The following is a 16,163-nucleotide window of genomic DNA, read 5'->3' as shown; positions in this document are numbered from 1 at the left end:
TCATCAGCGCAGCCACTGTCTTCCGCATCACTAAATACCCCAACGTTAAATTTCACATTTTTGAAGTTGTTGAAACATTCATCCCTACAAGCACTGCAGAATTTTGCAGCAGGGTACAAGAAGCCAGAACATATTAAGTCATACAGGTGATTCCTGTGCATCACTATGCAAGTAATGGAACAAAAGCAGATGGACAGTACATGAGAGAACGTGGCCCTAAGAGCTAGAGTTCAAGCAATCATGAAATCTAATATGCTTACCTACCAATTCTAGCCCAAACAGACCTCTACTAAACTGTTATTTATTAAACACTCCAACACAGATGCTTGAATTTATTAAACATTGCAAGACAGGTGTTTGAACGAATTTTGAATATTAACTTACCTGTGTTAAAAAGGCCATTGAATAGTCATTTCCCTGAGCAGCTACTTCTCTGATCAAATCCTTTGTGCCATTTTTCAAAAGCTTCTCTTCCACAGAATTACCACTGACAAGTCTAAAAAAAAAAAAAAAGACAAAGAAAAAGAAAAGAGTAGAAATCTGGTAAGTAATTTCCAAAACAGCTTCCAGAAAACAAAAAGAGAAATTGCCCTTAGAGAATAACAACGAACTCTTAAAATGTGGTGATTTGTGGGGTTTTTTTTAGTTCTAGTATAGGCCCAGAACAAAACACATATTACCACCTCTAGTTAAAAGCTTTCTTTTAACAATTAGTGTAATTTAAAAAAGACAAAAAACCCCTCACCTAAAGAATTCCATGTAAACTAACAGACAAAAACCACGCAGGTATGATTCATTCATTACATCTGGTGTTAAGAAAGACCACATTTTTATATGATAACCTGCCATCTTTTTAATTGCAATGAGATGAAGTTTTCATCACTGTTTCCACTTCATTTCAGGTCATACAGACTAGCATTATCTGAATTAACCTTGTATTAAAACACATTACAGAGCGGTCATTGATCTGTAACCATCACCTGTATATATGGATATCTTTACACCTCCCAATTCTGTCACACCATTCCTGAGCTTTTGCATCCATCACTGGGTTTAGATCATTGTCATAGAACACAACGGTGTCTGCCTCAACAAGATTGACTCCAGTGGAACGACTGTGAGAGGAAAGGATGGCACAGAAAATGCGCTTGTCTCTGTTGAAAATTTTCATCAGCTCCTAGATAAACGGAATAAAAGCAAGGAGTAAATAAATCATGCACCAAAATAAAATACCAAATCAAATTCACTGTAGCCTAACAAAAACAGACAAAAACAAGTGAAGTGTTTCAAAATAAGTAAGGACAAGGTACATTTCCTTCCCCTGCTCTGGCATATAAAGCCTGAGCAGCACATATGGCTGTACCAGCAGACAACTGTCAGGGCAAACTTACCTGCCGTTGCTCACGGTTAGCATATTCATCAATCCTCACAAATGTGAGGAAATGGAAATTCAGGAACAATTCCAGTATGTCCAACATCAGAATCATCTGCGACAAAATCAGCACCCGGCGCCCTTCGGATTTCAACTTTTGAAGCAAGATAGCAAGAGCTTCTAATTTTCCTATGTTTCAAACAAGAAAACCAATAACAGTTTTATACAGAAATTCCATTCCTGTGAAAAGGGAAATTACTGAAATATTATCACCAAATGTCCTCCTTTACCTGAGTCACACTGCACCAGCCGGAGGTCAGGGAACTGCAGCAAGTGAGGAGTTGTAATCTGCTGCAACTGATGCAAGTGTGGAGCTGCCTTCTGTTTAAGACTGTGCTTAAGGAGTTTCAGTCTGTGACTATATGAAGGGGGAGGATTTGCTACATACAGACATGGAGGAGCAGCAACTGCAGCTGGCAATACCAAGAGAGCCCTGTGAAAGGCATCAAAACGTTAGAATACCAGTTTTAACAGTTACATACAAAATTATCATCTGCAGCAATAACTTTCAGCCTGTCAACAATGTAATTTTACACTGTTATCTAACCACTGTGTTTAAGTGGCTAGATAATAAGTGCTTAGGGCATGCAGCACTTATCTGATGCCGCAGATAAGTGCTGCATACGTTCAAAGTGTTAATATTCTCTATCTCCCTTTATCTTTTGATTTCATTTTGTTTGGTCTGCTTTGATGATAGCTTCTGTTAAGGCGTTTGCACTCTGACCACTGTATTCAGTCACTGGTGGTCAAACACAAGGAACTCGCATCATACCAAACTTATTAACAGCAATTCAAAAAGGTTTGAGGAGTTCTAATTGCATTTCATGTTTCTAAGAAACAGCAGCTATTACTCTGCAATATTTAGCTATTGCTAAAATGTTAGCTTTAGCTAAACCGGCCTCTGCCTACATCTCTGTGTCTTAACTCTTGTTGGTTGGCTCCAAAAGACACCCACTCAGAAGTAAATCCAAAGCATAAGACTGAAAGCTGAAGTATGGTCAGCTGAATTTAGCTATACTGAAAACTCTAATTATAAACATCCTAAAAGGAACAGATGTGACTGTATTTTTATGTTCATACCGCACATCATTTATGGCTAAATAAATCAGTCTAAATCAAACAAGCTCGTGAACCAAAACAAGGTTTTAAAGTTTTTGAAAAAGAGTGTTTAAGAAATAACTAAATGTAGTAAAGGCTTACAAGGCAGAATCACACATTACCTGTTAACAACATCCTTTAGAGATTCTTGTTGCTGAACCAGAGTCAGGATCATTTCTTGCAATGGGTTACCTGGGCCTCCAGAGGCACTTGAAGAAAGGCAACAGTTCACAAAGCCAGCCCACCTCCAACTGTTGCTGGAAGACAGCTGAGAGGGCTTTCTTTCACCAGTCAAAGAACAAACACTCAGCAAGTCTCTGCCATACATTGGGGCCCGTGAACAACGGCGCTCATTGCCAGAAAAGATTCTGTCCAGGCGCTCCTTCAAAAGGCGGTTCTTTTCTTCATATGTTTCCTTTGTCAAGAAAAGTTGAAAGAAACATTTGCTGCGCATCACAATCGCTTAGGAATTCAAGTTTCTGTAGAATGAAGCTATCAGGATCAGAGTACTGTGTGTTTTATACCATCGACATCCTAGATTATAACAACTGCTTAGATCAATCACAAATCACAAAACTTGTAAATTTCAGACAAAATTTGAAGAATATAGCTAAATTCAATTCATATTAAAAAGGCAATTCTATCTTATTTTAGGATCTTCTTGCCTTTTTTAAAGTAAATTTTCATAGTTTTGGAAATAAAACAAAATTAATAACTTATATTTGGGATATTTCAACTATCACATCAATATTGATAAGGTTCCGGTTCTTGCACAATTTAACATCAAATTGTTGTTTCCCTATGCTTTATAGGTTCCTTAAGTATCTTCTCTAAAACCTGTTAATATTGGAGATCTAAAAATTTGCCCAATTGCCCTTTTGCTGAAAACACACAGAAAATCTTACGATTCCTTTGTTCATACATTACTACACAATTATGATATATTACAGTTATAAGAACGCATCGGCTATCACAAGAAAGCTGCTAGGTTTTATACACTAGGATTTATTTTAAACTACGGATTATAGATGAAAATGCATCAGATCTATCAACCTGTAACAGTGACAAAAGTTGGATTTTTTACCCACTCTGTAATGGCCAAAGTTCCTAATCAATTCCAACTTTGTACATTATAGCTTCCAACTATTACATGGACTTTCATCAATCCTGAAAAGTTGTATTTCCATAAGAAAATAAAAATTAAGTACCTGTGACTGTCCATGTGTAAGTGCTGGTTTTAATGCTGCTCCTATGTCACCAGATGCCAAATTAGTAACTGCAGTTCTACCTGGAATACAAACTGAGGATAAACCTTGCGTTTATATATTTATTCTTCGGAAGATTAGCCTCATCTATTATTTTCGAAAAGCAGACATTTCATAGCTGTAACACATCATAATTGCAGACAAATTTTTAGTCTAAATGTCCACTGGTTATTGCAAATTTGTACTTTGTACACATCAGATATCTGACAGATATTTACATCAACTGTTTTCACAAAAATCCAAGACAGATCAATGGAATTTTACTTTGCTTTGCACAAAGACCTGCTGCATTCATTGTTTCTTCAAATGTCATGTGTAGTGCAATAGATAAACATTTAGAAGTTATACTCTAAATCAGGAAGCAATGGTTCTAATTCATCTTAAAACAGACAATCTAAGATTTTTCAGAAAACATATAAATTCAGTATATCTACAAATGGATTAAACTATGTGATGGAATCTCACAGTAGCATTCCTGTGAACTCAGCTGCTAGCAGATGTTTTCCCAGACAGCTAAGTAAACTGTAAGAAAATACACACACGTGAACTAATTGAAACTACAGTAATACTAGCAGACTACAGACACTGTGTAGCAGTTATTTTCTTGACAGGATATATAAGTTTCTACCTCAGCCAGAATGCATTGCTCATCACCATTGATTATTTGTACCAGAACAGCAGCGTAACCCTCCACTAGTCACTGTGAAACTGTACTTAGTGGTGAGTCAATACACCCATGAAGAGCTGCATTCCTGATGCATTTTTATTACAAACAAGCTAATACAGATCGCCAGTATAAATCCAATTTTACTACACAGCTACATGTGAGTCCAGCAATAATAGTTTCCAATCACCTAAAGCAATGGAATTTATTTGGCATTTTATCCAAAATTCAGAGAGTCAAAGTAAGTATTTTCAATATGCTTTACATCCTCCTCCAAAGACGAACAGCAAAAATAATAATGTTTGCTTTTATCAACTGGAAACAGTACTTTACTTATTGTTGCTTTTAACAGAGCTCTCTTTTTACCATCATTAGAGCAGTAAGATGTGTGAGCTTTTGTAGAAATCTTACATCAGTTTTCATTGTGAACTGTGGCCATATTAGGAGTACCTGTAATGTAATCAGAGCTGGAGGGCGAAACATTTGAGCCACAGATCTTCCAAACTATGACAGAAATCCTTTACCTCCCAACAACTGGGAGGCTGTTGAAGCTTCCTCTCCCTTTTTATGATGAGATGTTTATTCTTCAGAAAGTAAAAATATTAACTTTAAGGGCACATTAATACATCAAAAAGGAGCAGTAAACAGTCTGTTTTGATGGAACAGTTTATATCCTGAGAAAATTACAGCAGATGGCCATTTCCAGGGAACAAACTCCTAGCATTGCATTTATCACCATTTAACAATCTGCTGTTGTGTTGTAAATGCATCCTAGACAGCAATTTCTCTATTGTTTTTTGAGCAACATCTTGATTGTGTTTTTAAGCAAGGAACTGATCCCATTTGCAGCAAGGTACCAAACATCTAAGCAGTATTTGCAATGGGAAAGGGAAAACAGTAGCTTGATTAGATAGAGAAGCAATGAAAACTAGATAAAAGCAAAATCAATGTGGAAAAATTGAGGGAATTTCTGGACATTCTCTGTCACTATTAGAAACAAACACCTTGATCTTTCTTTGAAAAAAGTAACAAAGTATTTCAAACTTACTTCTTCCCACAAAAATCTGACCTAAGATACAATTGTTATAAAAAATTCTATATATTTAATACAGTTTCAAGTTCTTCTAATTTTGTACTAAAAAATTATCTAAAACTCTCATACACATCACGCAGAAGGATTTGCTTCATAGTTTACCTGCTTCTGAACTCAATTTACAAAATTATGATCTATAACAATTCAGAGTTATATATCAATGTGATTTTAATAAATGAATGTTCAGATAGAGACATTCCTTCGGGCTAGAAAACCTACCCTGCTGTGTCACTGCTGTGGAAGTTGGGACACCTGCTTGATGCTGGTTTCCTAAAGCGTTCAGAGCGTTCTGAACAGTTCCCGCTTGGGAAACCGTCTGCATGACAACTGGACCCGGAGGTCTCAAATACTGCTGACCAGGTGCTGAAACAATTTGAAGAACACTTCCTGCAATAAAAGATTTTTTAAAAATTAGTCTGGATAGAGTGGAAAAGAATAGCGTTCTCTAGCAAAAGAGACTACTGTTACAAACTGATCATTCCTTTTTCAAATAATTTTAAATTTTCCCAGACAAGTTCTTAACATCAATCTGATTTAAAGTTCCATAATATCCAATACAAGGAAAGCTCCTAGGTCTTCATAGTTAAAGAGGAGATTCATGTTGTTGGGTTATCATTTTAAAACTAGGTATTTTATATGGAATTCAGATGAAATCCAATCAACCAAAAAAGGAAATTTCTGTTTTTCAAAACAGCGCTACCTTGTTTTCCCTGTCTTATACAGAAAACAGGTAGAGCAGAACCGTACAAGTAGTGCGGATAGAAAAATCTCCTTAACATACAGCAACAAGGAACGCGCTGCCCATACCAAAACATGAGCATTCTAAACAATGGAAAATTCCCTATTTTGAAATAAGTACCTTGTAACTGCAAAGGCTGCCCTGCAGTGAGCTGGCGAAGTTGACTATGTGACAAAGTGAACTTGTTCCCTTGGAACTGCAGCGTTACAGGGGTCTCTGGCTGAGCGATTCTGCCTTGTGCTCCTGCTATAGAAGCCAGCTGGGCTATTTTTACTACCTCACCACCTGTTAAGGAGGGAAATAGGCATTAAAAAAGAAAAAAAAACAACAAAAAAAAAAGCAAAGTAGGAGGCAGCTTGTTCAATATTCACAATTCTAAGTTTTGGTTAGTAAACTGGTGCTGAAGCGCCTTCCATGCATAATTATACTTAGTGCATCAAAAGTGTCATATAGAAGTTAAGCAGGTATTGCTTTCTGTATTTGTTGGACAAACTGGAAAAAAGCTGATTGTTTAAAGGGTAAGAACATCAACATTTTAGGAGTTATCACTTTCATTAGCAAAAACGTTAAGAGCTACCTGAAAACTCATGTGACACTTTGTAACAGAACAACTAGAGACATTAAAGTGATTTTCACTGCCTTTCCAAGAGCATGAAGGAAGGTTTAAGGAATAGACAAAAATATTCACAGATGTGGCGCTCGAAATACACATTTGAAATAGCCTGCTTAATATAAATCAGGTTTCATTAGCAAATTTCAATCTGTGCTTAGACAAAACAAAAAGCTTTAAAGTGACAAGGACCAAGCTTTTTGTGATTTAAATGCAGAAAGGTTAGAGGCATTTAAGCATTAAGTTTTATGATATTGAGAAAATATTGGAGTGAACACGTAGCTTTTGTAAAGGCAGTGCATTACCCCAGAGATAAAATTAATACATCAGTGCTCAGTACTCTACACACATGCTAATAGGCAGTGCACATACAACCTTAAAGCAAAGCCTCATCGCTTTTCTCTGCCTAACAGTTGCAACATTCCTCTCCGCGAGAGAGGCCTTTAGCAGATGGATTAGTGTTTAATATGAAAGGAATAATTAGGATAGAGCTAAAACATTTGGTCTGAAGGAAGTCTTGCAGCAGAAGAAACATGCAGAAATAGGAGATTAAGTTGACACCGCTAATGTATGTCCACAGCAATTCTATTGTTTCTTATCCAATTTTCGATTTTCCTTGGTCATAAGCAACGTACTGAGCAAGGCTAATCAGAAGAGTGAAAAAAAAACAACGATTCTGTACACATTTTAGGGTGCCTAGTAACTTAACCTCATTGTAGTACAAAGGTGGGAGAAACCTTGAAAGGGGAGGCCACTTACTAGGCAACCGTGCCTGGGCCTGAGAGGTCAGAACCAGCCTCTGAGGCAGCACACTCTGTGGGATGGTGTGCGGGGGGGCCTGCGGCTGGGCCTGGCCCAGCTGGGAGGCCTGCGCAGAGGTCTGGCCCCGCGGTTTCACAGGGTTGGCTGTGCTAGTTGCTGTGGTGAAGGTCGCTGCGGGCTGGTGTCTTGGAGCACTGGTGGAAGCCTGAGTTGTCTGAAACTGTGCTGCTGCAGCTGCAATCAATAAGGGTTGTTTGGGCAAGCTGTTAGAGGTTTTAACTCCACTCTTTTAAACAACCTGCATTAAAAAGAAACCTTCCAAAAGGATATTAAAATGGCTTCAGGAACAGCTTGTCCTTACAGACTGGGATTTCTATCCACACCTTTTACTCCATGCTATTTTCACAACATTATGTATTTGGAAAACATTGTTTAAAGGTTAAAGAAATACACAAAAGCACTGTAAACTCCAGTCTTTGACAGAACATTACATGTGATCAGGATTTAAATACCAACTGTGCCATATTTACTCCATACTCTAACAGTTAGGTTACACAAAGCTTAGTTTTGCATTATACTGGCAAATCATACTGTAGAAACTAGTGAGGAAATTTACTGGCAATTAGTCTGTTGGTATTTTTAAGCTATTAGTACTCTAGACCATTAAGCTAGAGGTAAAGGAGTTCTATTAACAGACTAAATTGTATCCGTCTATGCAGAGGTTCAGGTACCCAACCCAGCACTAATTCTCTTACCTTGATTTGAAGACACCGTAGCTATGGGTGATCTTCCTCGTACTTGTCCCTGTTGGGTCACTGTCGCTGTAGTCACCGTGCGTTGTACTTGAGAGCTTGGGAAAACTACAGTCCTGCCCTCAGGTTTCTGACCATACTGAACAGGTTGAAACAACCTGAAAAGAATATGAAAAGTCAAAGTTTACAGGAAGATCACAGTCTGGCCTTTAAAAATAAACTCTATAACGCAAGGGAAGCATTAACTGATCACATCAGATGCTAATCTCTTTCTCGCACATGGCTGAAGTGGGCAAGACTCATCGCTTCAGCAAAACTCCCGTGTGGATATTGTATAAAGTCATTTTGTTAAGTCTAAGCAAGAAGAAAATTTTCATTGCAATGCATCCAATTTAATGCAGGATGCATCAGAATTACAGCAAAGAGCTTAAGCGGTCTCGCAAGAATAAAATTCATCTGCTATTGAAGTAAAAACTATGGGAAATGTATAAACAAACTTCAACTGGAATGATATGCCTCAAAAAACTATTAAAATAGAACACCTATTTTCAAGGGTAAACAGGAAAGCAACAGAATAATAAAAAGCAAAGTCAAGTCTGAGGTTTTGTGCGAATCGCATTACCAGAGATGCAGGCAGACCTCCGTAAACATAGCAATAGATCTACATTTCCCTCCTGTAATTCTAGCTTAACAGGAGGGCAGTCGTACATACCTGCTTGGTTTGAGCTTCACTGGGTTGGGCCTAGCTGGTGGCGGCGGGGAGCTGTAAATTTCTTCAATTAACTTTCTAGTAACCTTTTGTTTTGGCAACATTTGTGCTTCATAATGAGTCATTTTGTTTTCCATTCCAATGAGATCAAAAAGAGACAGGTCTGATTCCTAGGGATATTGTAAAACAAGGTTTATGTGATGACCTGAACAGTTAAGGCTCTCTCTGTTCTATGCTGAATTCATTTTCCATATTTTACTTTTAAACTCGAAATAAATGCTGCAAGTTAAAAAAATAAACTATTAATTATTAGCCAAAACTGTCTAGAAACCTTCGAAATATATCTGAAGCTGACAGCCCCACTTGAAACATCGGCATTGGAAGAAAAAGAAGTGAAATCATTAGCGAGTTATGGAAATCAAAGCAAGGCACATTTAACAACTCTTCATATACCATAATTTCCAAAGAATTAAGTAGAACTCCTAGAAGATGATTGTGAACTATTGAGCTCAAATGCCAAACTATAAAGACATGCATATAACTCAGGAGTAGAAAAATATGAAGGATGGAAATAAGGCCACCAAAAAGATCATCTCATCTGCTCCATCACTCATACTTCTCTCTACTGCAATTATTTCCTTTGATTATCCTCAAAGAAGGGGATCACTTCTTTAATGGTAACACAAACAGTGGTACGTCAAATGGATTGACAGAAGTGTGTTAATTTAGTCACTGTATCAGAGTGTTTACTCTTACGTGAAAAAGAGTAAGCCTTGCTCTCCTTTAGCTACTGAAAGAAGAAAGAAAATTACATACTGTCATGAATAAGCACTGTGCTACCCAGAGTGTTTTCAGTGTCGGAAAATTCCTGCAAACTTGAGTATGATGAAAGTAAAGCTAATTCCTCTTTGACCAAGTAGTTAATGAAAAATTACTGACTACAAGCCACTTGAAAAGCTGAACTACGATTACAAAAAAGAGATGCAGCAAGTAAGTGCTTGGCAGGCACAGCTATGGAATAGTGAATTCCTTCTATTTATAGACTTCAGGTAGACTTAGGAAGTATAAGAAAACAATATGAACTACTGAAATTCTGTAAGGGCACTAAGAGAATAAAAAACAGTTCACTTTCATACTCACCTTCCAAATATCCCTTTCTAGGGCACTCAGTACCAGAGATGCAGTTCTGTATTCCAGCCTTTCTGATACATAAGAGGTACTTGAGAGTCGAGGGTTTATCAGATCAGGGTGGTTACAAATCCGTTGCAGCTGCATCAGGACGTGCAGGACACTGATAAAGTGTCCACTTTTGAGGGCTTCTTGGGTTCTACCAAATAATTTATACAGAAATACATTAATACGAAGTACAAATTTTATGGAGATGCCGCTAAATCAGCAAAGTGAGAACATGTAATGCAAAAGTCTTAAAACAAGCTTAAATTTCACCCAGGTCTTTCTAGAGCATTTTCAGTAGCACTGTACCAAATGTAAATTTGCAAACATGAAATGTAAGGACCAGTGCTACCTTACAGTCAAATACGACCTAACCAGCTCCTTATCTTTTACCTGCTTTGTTTCTGCTTCCATCCCTGCACCTATCAATAACCACTTGACATCATAGCACTGGTAAATGAGTGGGTGCAAGGAGAAACAATTTGGGCTTTAAGAAATAAAGAACCTCTCATTAGAGACAAACCTTAAAACAAAAAAGCAGCAAACCTGACCATTACAACTTGATTTTTAGGTTCCAGAGGTAAATATATAGTTTTCATTAGGCCCCCCATCATCATTTGCCTGTAATTTCAGTTTACAACTTAATCACATTCTATTTACTGGTCACCATAGAAAATTCCAGAAAAACACTGAAACACTTCCAACTGTGACAATCATTTATCATCTTGCCTGAGCACCAAAAATGACAGCATTTTTCATTTACTGTTTCAACTCCTTACCCTGGCTGTAATATGACATCTTCATACATAGCTTTTTGTCGACTAGAAAGACGACACTTTAGCACATGTTCATACTTCTTTGTTAGCTGCTTTTCAACGTCTCTCTTTGATCTTCGCAAAATAAATGGCTGAATCATCTGAAACATTCCATAATTGAGGGAAAAAAACTTCTCACTTCAAAGATGCAGTTTTACAACAGGAAGCTAAACCTATTCACACCTAACACACTTGATGTGATAAACCTCACATGCCATTTATAATCATATTGCTATGCATACAGTTGTACAGACATTAATTTGTTCTATAACTTCTGTATGTTATCCTTCAAAATCTGAGCCTTGTATTACTTCTAAAAAGAAATATTCATACTATTCTAGTAGCAGAAACCTCTGCTTTCAGGCAGACTTTCTGTCTGACCTGAACAAAACGTAAAGAAAGGCCAGAAATTTTGAGCTGAATCACATCTTTTCATTTCTTCCTTGGTTTTTCCCCAACAGCTTAACTACTGTAGTAGGATAGATGAGAAAAAAAAATTATAACATACTCTGTGTAATCTGATGACCAGTTTATGGCAATAGTCCTGGTTCTCCTCATTAGCTGCTTTTACTGGAAAATCTAGGTAAGGTCTAGAAATTCCTGGAATCAGAAAATGTACCATGGTCCACAACTCCATCAACGTGTTATGCAAAGGAGTGTCTATCAGAAGCAAACGATGCTGGCTGTGAAGAATAAAAGAAGATTTGTAACCAAGAGAGCATTTAGCTAGCATCACTATGAAACCAACACCAATACTGAAACACTGTTTACTGTAGCTTTAGGTTTGTCAGATACACAGAAGAAATAGTAGTGCTAATAAAATTAAATCTAGGATAAAATATCTTTTTAATTTTGAATACAACACCAAACTAGCTTCCTCATTGCAAAGTATCAGAACATACAAGGAGATCTGTTTGAGCACACAGAGTACCAGCAAAGAAGAATTACTGTGTTACCACAGTGGCAACAAAAAGATCCTGAGCATGTGTCTGAATCTCAACTGTTTCAACTAAAGACACCTCTGTAGGTGCATGTTGCGCAGGAATTTGGGCAGACCAAATCAAGAGGTTTTTATCAGTTTTCTGTTAAAAAGAGAACTGTGTGACATGAAGAGAGAAAAGCTCACTGCCAGTAGGAAAACAATTCTCTGCTCCATACCTGTGGAGGCTGAAAAGTGCCTCCCAGTGTTTCTCAGTCATGTTCTTTATTTGTTGCATCTCATCTACTATTAAGTATTTCCATCGCATTTTCATAAATGCTGGGTGGCCTTTGAACAGTTGTTTGTAGGAAGTGATACATACGTTGAAGCTATTGGGTTCTGTCCATTCCTAGAGAAAAGGAAACAGATGACGAGACAGAAAAGTTAAGGCGGAATTCTCAAGTATCTTACAACCAGTTATTTCATCACTAAGAACAGAAAGATGACCCAAAGCACTTTAAAAGACAGTCTTGGTCTTCAAATCACAGTCACTTGAGAAAGCAGGTTAAGTATTGCTCAATACCAAGGGAGTTCCAAAAATGCCTTTGAAAATCTAGAACTGTTAGGTGTGAATCTCCTTGTAAACCAACTTCAGTATTAAAAACTTGTCATATCCCATCAGGATACAAGGAACATCCAGATAAATGCAGGTTAAAGGAAGAGTCTTGCCATCTAAATGCAACAGTGTAAAAGTTGCAAAATACAGTACCTGTCTCTTTGCCCGAAGTTCCCTTTGGCTGCCAAAGTAGAGAAGTATTTTCAACCCTGGGCACCAACGTTTCAACTCCAGCTCCCATTTCAGTATGTTACAGCTCCGTACAACAACAAGGTGAGGGCCCCAATTACCTGCAGGAGAAATATAGCAGCTAACAGTAGAAAAAGACTCCTGACGATTCATGTGGCTTATATTCTCCCTTGATTTTTTAAGTGCAGTGCACTAAATTAATCCTTAAAACTAAGATCCAATAACAACAGCGGTATTTTACTGACTGATCTATTCTTTATTATTTTTCCCAATAATAAAAGCTTCGTCTTACTTACATTCTTAAACCATCCTCAGTACAACACTATTAGTAATATCTGAGATTATATACAAGATACATTTGTCCAACTGTTCACGTTTACTCCTTGAATGTAACTATCTGTGGCCATCTGGCCGTTAAACAACTTGTAAAGTACTTTTATACTAATAAACTAGGCTTCAGAAGAATTTTATCACCTAGAAGGTAACAGAAGATTGATCAAATAGTATACTTGGTAAGAAGGCACCTCTATGTCACACAACCTAAGAAAGTTTTTCTGACATAATCTTCTCTGTGCATCAACTAAAGCCTGATATGGTTCAGCAGAAAAAAATGTCACCCTGTGCTACAATTCACAAAGATAATGCTGGCCAAGTACCTCTCTAAAATTGTTAAGCAAATAAACTTACCTTCATTACAAGCCAAGTGGGCAAAAAAGGCGATAATTTGTACTGTTTTTCCAAGCCCAGCCTCATCTGCCAGAATGCCATTAAGATTCTTCCTGTACAGCTTTGCTAGCCAATCAAGCCCAATCTTTTGATACTCTCTAAGAGGTCCGTACAGTAGTGATGGAGTATTGTATTTCACCTGTAATGTGAACAATTTGATATTTTTTTTCTGAGTTAAATTCATTAAGCATGTCATAAAGCATAACCATCCTATAGTTCAATAACTAGAAAATATTTATCGTGATTTGTTGCTAAAATCCATGAAATCATGAAAAAAGCATTCTTTATGTAAAAGCAAGCGCACACAGTAGCAGAAAACAGGGAGTCTTACCGCTGTTGTTATCCTAGAGCTGCCTTTAGGTAACAGCATTTCTGCTGCAGCAGCAACTTCTGAAATGTCTCGCATATGCTTCTTTGGAGGACTTGATCTGTCTATACCCTTGTACTGGTCAATGCTGAGAAGAGAGTCTATGAGGACAACTTCTTTCTGAGGACTTTCCCTATCAGAGATATGGTCTTCCATTTCTATGAGAGAGAAAAATTACACTGGCCTTTAAAATAAACTTAACATCTGTTACACAAAGGAATTGAGATGGCTAGAATTCAGACAGGGGTCTAAAAGGAGGCTCTTCTATGGCTTCCTATTGTTCCTGAGAATCTCACACATCTTGACTTTAAGACAAGCAAACACTACCCTCTTTTCATAAATTGAGAAATTAAAAAAAGAAAGAAATTTTTCACAGATCATTAGCCAAAAATATTTAGAAATAATAGGAATACATCTAGTTTTTCTAATTATCATTCCAAATGCTTAGCAAGAAAGCCACTGTACTTTCCATTCATTCTTGTATATAACATTCTTCTTCACTTTAAAAATAAAAAACATTTTAAATGTGATTCACTAAGTATTTGTTTTCCCCTAGTATAAAACATCTTTTAATAGAGACCTGAAGAGCCAATCAATTTATTTCACCTTGTACGCCAGCACAACTTCATCTAAACAAAAAGTAATTTACCTTCCTCACTGCTATCCTCTTCACTGTCAGGCTTTGGCTGGGGCCAGTGAAAATTTTCTGCAAAGGCACCTTCATACATCTTTAGTAAATCTTCCAGAGGCAATTCAGCTGAAGGTCATTAAAGGATGTAAGTTTAAAAATATCAAAACTTATAACAATCATTGTTACAAAACAAGCATTATTTTTAATGTTATTACATTCTTTACAATTGTATTAAGCCAGTTCTCTAATCAGAAGCTAACTGAAGAGGTAATTATTAGGTGGATGATGACAATATTTATTTAATGACCTCAATTACGGAGAACACTTGGCATTACACCAAGCAGTTTGCTCACCCAGCTTGCTTTGTACTACATTACAAACCTACCACACAAACTGGCAGTAAACCACTGGTTGGGGAGGTAGGGGCATCAAACCCAGCTGAGTGGTTGAAAGACAATTGAAAGTTTCAAAATTGAGCTGTACCTCAACCCCACTAAACAGTACCCCATGATCCCTTGTTGGATCTACTGAAGCAGGAGTGCACATGCTGGCAGTGGCCAATCAATCAGGAAATATCCTCATTAGGAACCTGGCTGACTGGCCAAGAGTTATAATCCCTCCAACTGGCCAGCTGGCTGCAGCCACTAAGCTGCCAAACAGACTAAACAAACAGATTTGGGAACTGCATATTAATTGCCAGGCAAGCTTAGCTTAATGGGAAGCTTGCCTCCAAAAATCAGCAAGGTTTTTACCATGATAAGTGAAGTGATCCCTACAGGATACTTTGCATACATCAAGCTCAGCAGAGCAGTTATTGTTACGTTGCTAATGAAAGAGAGCTGCTAGCCAGAGCACTGTCCCTAAAAGCACCTTATCTTCAAGTATTTATACCGACCAAGATCAGCACTTCGGGGCCCTCTCAGACTTACTAGGTGGGTCACAAAACTCTTCTGAGATACTCAAGACAATTGATGATAAAATGTTCATGTTCAATCTAATACATATCTGGTTTTAACTATTTATCATGCATTCCTAGAACTTAGGTGGAGCGTCATTTGGTGTGAGGTTTTAAAGAAATGCAGTGCTTCAGTAAAGAAATACTTTTTCTCAAGCCACCTCATGTGGTAACCAGTTAAGTATATGGCCGTCTTTATAAAGTACAGATGTCCATCATCACCCCGTAAAGTAACCACCACACAGAAAAAAATAAGCACAGATTACCTATGACTGAGCATCTGAATGCATCCAACTTCCCACCTATAACCCTATTTACAAATGCAATAACCACTGCATGTTTTCACCTGTTTCGGAGCCCACCACTGAGAGGAATCAAGCTACACGCCTACCTTCTTTGGCTAGATTAGACAATTCAGTCTGATGGTTTATGTTTCCTTCTTTAGCTTCTTGTTCTTCAATTGTTTCTTCTTCATCTTCAACTACAATAAAAACAAATGCTAACATTGGCATTCCAATTACACAGCAATTCAGGAAGTTTGTAATTATATGCCTCTGAAATGTACTAGCATAGAGTATTGTAAGTCAGCAGGATTCAAAAAGAAAGAGACCTGCATGGAAAACAAGAAAACCTGAGAGCAACTATACA

The 16,163-nt window shown here is 37.4% G+C and overlaps 1 protein-coding gene across 14 annotated transcripts in view; it reads right to left on the bottom strand.

The window, feature by feature from the left end:
* EP400 (E1A binding protein p400) overlaps positions 1-16,163 on the bottom strand; it is a 47,754-nt gene that overhangs the window by 17,277 nt on the left and 14,314 nt on the right. For 9 of the 14 annotated variants that reach the window (XM_086761970.1, XM_086761959.1, XM_086761960.1 and 6 more), the window contains 20 exons: positions 15,907-15,996; positions 14,579-14,686; positions 13,894-14,087; positions 13,524-13,701; positions 12,801-12,937; positions 12,271-12,440; positions 11,621-11,795; positions 11,077-11,213; positions 10,265-10,451; positions 9,128-9,294; positions 8,419-8,573; positions 7,661-7,897; positions 6,412-6,576; positions 5,772-5,939; positions 3,739-3,830; positions 2,653-2,945; positions 1,663-1,865; positions 1,392-1,561; positions 981-1,177; positions 385-496 (listed from right to left, as the gene is read on the bottom strand). In XM_086761970.1, the coding sequence (XP_086618096.1) occupies positions 385-496; positions 981-1,177; positions 1,392-1,561; positions 1,663-1,865; positions 2,653-2,945; positions 3,739-3,830; positions 5,772-5,939; positions 6,412-6,576; positions 7,661-7,897; positions 8,419-8,573; positions 9,128-9,294; positions 10,265-10,451; positions 11,077-11,213; positions 11,621-11,795; positions 12,271-12,440; positions 12,801-12,937; positions 13,524-13,701; positions 13,894-14,087; positions 14,579-14,686; positions 15,907-15,996 (3,335 nt within the window). The remainder of the gene's footprint in view (positions 1-384; positions 497-980; positions 1,178-1,391; positions 1,562-1,662; positions 1,866-2,652; positions 2,946-3,738; positions 3,831-5,771; positions 5,940-6,411; positions 6,577-7,660; positions 7,898-8,418; positions 8,574-9,127; positions 9,295-10,264; positions 10,452-11,076; positions 11,214-11,620; positions 11,796-12,270; positions 12,441-12,800; positions 12,938-13,523; positions 13,702-13,893; positions 14,088-14,578; positions 14,687-15,906; positions 15,997-16,163) is intronic. The other 5 variants (XM_086761967.1, XM_086761968.1, XM_086761971.1 and 2 more) reach the window with 2 other exon arrangements.

This window comes from Chlamydotis macqueenii, chromosome 17 (genome assembly GCF_036417535.1).
Source record: "Chlamydotis macqueenii isolate bChlMac1 chromosome 17, bChlMac1.mat, whole genome shotgun sequence".
Taxonomy (NCBI): Eukaryota; Metazoa; Chordata; class Aves; order Otidiformes; family Otididae; genus Chlamydotis; species Chlamydotis macqueenii.
This window is presented reverse-complemented; position numbering and strand designations above follow the sequence as displayed.